The sequence below is a fragment of the Populus euphratica genome, unplaced genomic scaffold, assembly GCF_000495115.2.
Source record: "Populus euphratica unplaced genomic scaffold, PopEup_1.0 scaffold2.1, whole genome shotgun sequence".
In the NCBI taxonomy this organism is placed as follows: Eukaryota; Viridiplantae; Streptophyta; class Magnoliopsida; order Malpighiales; family Salicaceae; genus Populus; species Populus euphratica.
Genome location: NW_011499846.1, coordinates 4,631,419 through 4,637,418, shown reverse-complemented (window position 1 = coordinate 4,637,418; position 6,000 = coordinate 4,631,419). Strand labels below are relative to the sequence as shown.

Below are 6,000 nucleotides of genomic sequence, written 5' to 3'. Positions count from 1 at the left end.
GGGTTGTTGGAACCGTTTTTTGTGAAGGAGGATTTTACACATGTTCAAATTTCTAATTGGTTAAAAACTTAAAGGGTAAACTTCGTTTTTACCCCTGTAGATCTAACAATATTCAACTTCTGTTCCAATAGTTTTATATTTTCCAAACTACTCCCTACCTTTGAAGAAGTTTCAATTTTGCTCCTTGCTATATATATATATATATATATTTATTTATTTTTCTTCTCCAATCCCCACAAATGTCAGAAATAAGTAAAGAATATTTGTAACCCTGCCATTCATCGTACGATGAAGCCGTCTGCTTGCATGATGCACAGGGAATGCTTGAGCATGGCATGCATGGTAAATTAGGTGTTTTTTCCCCTTCTTCTTATTAAATAATTCCCTCAGGGAATGCTTGAGCATGGCATGCATGGTTTTGTTTCTCCTCGGGGCCGAATTGTGTTGAAACTTGAAACATCAGCAAGATGGTAAATTAGTTGTTTTTTTACCTTCTTCCTATTAAATAATTCCCACTTCTTTATGAATAAAAGGTATTTTTACTTATGAGGAAAAACATTTTTTTATTGGAGTAATATTTTCATGGTTTTAATCAACATTAATGACATTAAAATATTTTTATCAAATCCATTAATCATTAGCAAATTATAAGGGAAAAATTAAGTTTTTTTCAATCTCAATTGAACAGTTAAACAATCAAAATAGCACTGAAATAAAAACATTTAAAATTAGAGTTAAAAGGAAATTTTATATTTTTTTAATTATTTTTTTTATATAATTATCATCTCAAATGAAAGTTAATTTGGTATTTAACTAGATAAAATAAAAATAAAAATACAAAATAAAACACACATTGAAAAAACCAAAATATTCTTAGAAGCAAAAAAATAAAAAACCTCGAATAACTTTTTTATATCAAGAGTCAATTTGATATTTGACTAGATAAAAATAAATAATAATAATAATAAAACACAGAGTAAAAAAACCAAAATAATCTTAAAAGCCAACAAAATAAAATTAGTTTAAAGGGTTTTCTTTTTCCTTTTTTTTTTATCTATTAAGATAAATTGAAATCTGAACTTTTTTCCTCTCATCTAGGGAGAAATGGATTTTTCGGACCAAGTAACCCAGGCTGTTCAGTCCATTAACTGAGAGCCTATGGCATTCATATGGCCCCTACAGAGCACACTTTCTACATTCACCAGTGAAGATTGTAGATTTTTATGTCTTGTTCGGTGAGCATTATTAGAATGTCACAAGGATTCATTCCAGTTTTGGTTTTCTGGCACCGGAGATGAACAACATGCCTTCCAGTTTTGCATAATTTTCGTAACACCAGCGGTAGTACCAATGGCTTGGCTTGTTTGAGATTAATTATATCTTCAGATTTTCAAGTTTTATACCACAATATCTACTTTCCTTGCCTTTTGTGCTCTCACCACTCTCTTCTCGTATGTGCTCCGAAAGTGTACCAGATAAAAGAAGAAAACGAGGGAAAAAAAAAAAAAAAACACCGCCACCAACGAGCCATCATCATTTTGGTTAGGAGAGAACAAAACGAGAACACAAGCCAGGGACTCTGGTTCCAGTCCCTCCCGGGAAAAGAGTCTGGGGTAACGACAAAGGCAATCTTGTATTGATAATCACTGACCATCCATATTATGGATAGCCAGGTTCACCATCAAGCGAGTGGTGGTTCCCAGGCATGAACACTGAACAGCCGAGTAAATGCTCTATTTTTCTGCCTTTAATCCGATATCAAAAAAATTGGTCACCAGATGACCATGAGGACCAACCTCTAGATTATCCAAAAACTTTTGGCCACTTTTACGTAGTCAGCCACAATGATATTCCAAATCTAAATTTCAACCATCCAAGCAGGGAGAATAGCGTGTCTTAAGAAAGAGTGAAAAGGCAAAAGATGGACATCAGCGTCCACTTAAATTATGTGGCTACAGAAAGCATCCTAAGTACTGAGTTTGGCAAAAACTGTACAGATATAAAGAAAGTTTCTAGCAAAGCTAAAAAGGAGCTTGGTCTCATGATACCTCTATTTGACAATGGCCATAAGAAACTTAGCCTAGAACCATCATGGTGCCATGCAAAATTGTGTCCCTGTATCCTTGTTAATGCTCTTTAGCACTGCTAGAGCTCACCTTCTCCATTTGACTAACTCAGGGCTCTTTTCCTGATCCAAAGATGAACTCTTTCACAGAACTTTGTGCTGATAATATGGCCCTTTTGATCTGCCATTGCATAAGGATATCAATAGTAAAAAACACCAAAAATGTAAGAAGAACATTCAAGAAAAAAAAACCACTATAATAAGGCAGGCAGATAGTTGACATCACATGAAAATTACCTTGAGCAAAAGCTTGCTACCTTATCACAAGCACGAGATAAAGAAACAACAGTGCAAAACTCACAATTCAGACTCATAATGCCATATCCCCAAAGTATATTACACGACAAGACTCATAATTCTTACTCCTAATGTTACTCCTAATGTTCATTTTGCTATAGTTTTTGACTGCAGATTGATGCCAAATTTTCATGTGTTTTTTTTTGGCTGCTATTGTTGCTGCCTTATTTCAGCGACTTCTCCCTGGATTATTGCTATCCAGTTTTAGTTAGAACCAGTTGTTGCTGCAGGTTTTAGACTGCTGTTGTTGCTGCCTATGTTTGATTATATTAGGTTTTGGTACTTGAGTTCTTCAACTCACTTAATAAGTTGGGCATAGAAGATATCCACACACCAACTTGAGGGGGAGTGTTGGAAAGGATTGTCATTTAATTCACGACAACGTACAAGACGGTTCAGTTGTAACCAAACATGTCCCTTCATCAAACATGATTGCGAATGCCCTCACCAAGCCATTTGGAAAAGAAACTCTCTCAACTATGATATGGAAGTTGGGAGTTCTCGACATTCACTCTCGGACGATATTTAGAAAGACTAAATTGTTTTGAATTAGGATATCTCTATGGGGGAGGTGTGTAAGATTTTGGATTAAGACTCTAGTCATAATATTGAAAGACTACACATCTCGTTGTAGCCAACCATAATCATTTTCATTGGGATGATCTCTGTGGGGGAGGTGTGCAAAATTTACCTAAGACTCTAGCTCTTATAGCATGTAAAATTAAGGATGGGGGTAAAGAAAAAAAAAACAAAAAAGCTAAGGATTTAATACAATCGTCAGTTTTATGATAAAAAACATGAAGAAATTTCCATGAAAAGTTTCAAAATTTAAAACCCCAAAGAACCCACGAATTAAATCCCCAAATAAACCCTCCACGATCCCTTATCAAACATTTGGTTACTGATGATAAATCAAGAAAGAATTAACCATTTCTTATCAAGAAACGACAAAAAAAAAAAAACAAGAAACGAAAAGGAATAAAAAAAAAGTAGTGACTTACGGGTTCAACAGCATTGGGTTGAGGACCATAGTCAGCAGTTAAGAGGAAATAAGAAGCAACAGCAGTGGCTACCATTGTTGTCCTCCTCACTATCTTGTCTGTTCGAGGATTCATCGCCCTGTATATCATACGTGTATTACAACTTGCTGCTTTGATTTTAGATTTTCTTACCGAACAAAGAACTTCATAAATTAAATGAAAGAGTACCTGCCTGCCTGGATTTTGTTTTGTTTTTGTTTTCGCTTTTCAAGACGAGAGCGCAAAACATTGCGCCTGCACTTTGTAGGATGTTTTCATGAAGGCTCAAATCGGCCCAATTACAGTAGAAGCCAGCCCATTTTTGCTTTTCGAATTGGGCCTTTTATTTTCGACTGGGGAAGTAAGAGGGCTTGCTAGTTAATCATTTTTTTTTACAAGGGTGTCTTGTATTAAAACCGACACGCCGGTGACCTGATCTAGGTTACAAGTTCAAATTGAACATTTTAATTTAAAATTAAAAAAATTAAAAAAAATCAAAGTAGATTTCGCATGTATTGAACATTTTAATTTAAAATTAAAAAAAATCAAACTAGATTTCGCATGCCAAATTCTAAATTGACTTTTCTTTTATATCTAGCCCGGGCCGGGATCTAGCATACCAGGTTAACATCTAGTTTTAGATGAACACCAAAAACTTGAGCACGCTAGGAAACATGTTACCATCCAAACTCTGCGACCATTCCCGAATTGTGAAGTACTATCATCTTTGTTCACTGCGGTTACGATTTCATTTATAGATGGCTAAATTTGTCAATGGAGAACATCTCTACTCTAAATTTGTTAAATTCAGATGCATTTCTGTTTCAGCGCTCAGAGCTCTTGTCCTATCTCCAGCAGCTTCGGGAATGCGACAAAGCTATGTCAAGCGGATGGATTTTGCTTCCATTGTAATGGCCTGATCTGATTTTGAAAAGAAGAGGAACAGAAACTCACTGTAAGACACATTGTACAAGCTAACAATCTTCTGTTTCTGCGTTCCGCACAAGCTATATTGTCACTGTATTGGGCTCTCTACACAAAGGAATCAACGATAGATACAAAATTATGGCTCGTATGTATGCCGTGATAAAAAGGGCATTCTGGCCGTATCACATTTCATAAAAAGCTACTAAATTGTCCAAATTTATCGTTATATAAGGATTGGCAGAGATTCAAACTCTTCAGACCAAATCATCGCTGAACAAAAGGAGCAAACAGAAGATGAAGAATCAAGTTTGTTCAACTGCTCTCCTTTTCTGCTTTCTTTTTCTTGTTACATTTTGTTTAACAATTCAGGCTCAGATTTGCAAGCCCAGTGGGAGCATAAAAGGGAGAAAGCCTCCTCCAAACCAATGCAATCAAGAGAATGACTCTGATTGTTGTGCAGATGGCAAGCTTTACCCCATTTTCAAGTGTTCACCGCGAGTGACCAGCAGCACAAAAGCAACCTTGACATTGAACAGCTTTCAGAAGGGTGGAGATGGTGGCGCGCCATCGGAATGCGACAACCAATACCACTCGGATGACACACCTGTGGTGGCGCTTTCAACGGGATGGTATAACAACGGGGATAGATGCTTAAACTCCATAAATATCCATGGGAATGGAAAGAGTGTCAAGGCCATGGTAGTGGATGAGTGCGACTCTACAATGGGATGTGATTCTGACCACGATTACCAGCCTCCGTGTGCCAAAAACATCGTTGATGCCTCGAAAGCAGTTTGGAAAGCATTGGGAGTGCCTGAAAGCGACTGGGGAGAAATGGATATTTACTGGTCTGATGCTTGATTCACCCTTTTCTGTTTTCTGCGGTAATTTGTTGTGGCATCAGGTTGATCCAGGCCTTATACAGTGTAACCATTACATACCAAGTTTAAATTTCGTATGAACTAGAAACAAAACTCTTGAGTTTTTAATCTATAAAACTATCAGTTAAATTATGATTACGTGCCTTTAATATTAGACAAAATCCGAAAAACTCAGCATGTTCCTAAAGATCTGCGAGCTAACTATTACATAAAAATGATAGTGATGCGCAACGTGAGGTTTTGTTTGGAATTAATTTTTTATTGTAATTAAATTCAATTATAATATTTGATTTGGATTGAATTCAATTTTCTATACCTTCATCTTATTTCTTCAAATATTTTTTTAAGAGAATTAGATAAATATTTTAAAAATATTAAATTTAGTATTAATTTTTTCTATTTTGAAATTGTAAATTAGAGAAGTTTATCTCTAATTTGTTTTTACAACAGTCCATTTGGAACTTAATTTTTTAACATTAAAAAATATTTCAAATATAAAAACTCATAAAAACTCTTGAATTGAATTAATTAAGAGTTTTCTAAATAGTCATTTAACCTTTGGTTTTAGTTTGATTTATAACTGGCCTTTTCCAATATAACTGAAGAAGAAAAGGGATAAGTCATTTTCTTTTGTGGCTAAACCCACTATTTCCAAACACACATGAGGAAAAATCAATATAATCAATTGAGCTCAATTAAGTATATTTTAAAAAATTAAAAATAATTTAATACTCTTTTTTATTGAATAATT

At 34.9% G+C, this 6,000-nt stretch overlaps 1 protein-coding gene and 1 long non-coding RNA gene across 2 annotated transcripts; one reads left to right on the top strand and one right to left on the bottom strand.

Annotated features, from left to right (window-relative positions):
- Positions 1 to 1,805: 1,805 nt before the first annotated feature.
- Positions 1,806 to 3,685, bottom strand: LOC105133661 (uncharacterized). Its single transcript, XR_843836.1, has 2 exons — positions 3,424 to 3,685; positions 1,806 to 2,246 (listed from the first exon to the last, which is right to left on the bottom strand). It is a non-coding gene; the product is annotated as an uncharacterized LOC105133661 (long non-coding RNA).
- Positions 3,686 to 4,503: 818 nt separating this feature from the next.
- On the top strand, positions 4,504 to 5,381 carry LOC105133665 (putative ripening-related protein 1). The gene has a single exon (XM_011037752.1). It carries the CDS (start codon positions 4,663 to 4,665, stop codon positions 5,227 to 5,229), a length of 567 nt encoding a protein of 188 aa, XP_011036054.1. The 5' UTR covers positions 4,504 to 4,662; the 3' UTR covers positions 5,230 to 5,381.
- The last annotated feature ends 619 nt before the right edge of the window (positions 5,382 to 6,000 follow it).

Excerpts from the sequence above, each read along its gene's own strand:
- LOC105133665 (XM_011037752.1), top strand. The coding sequence starts at position 4,663 with ATGAAGAATCAAGTTTGTTCAACTGCTCTCCTTTTCTGCTTTCTTTTT.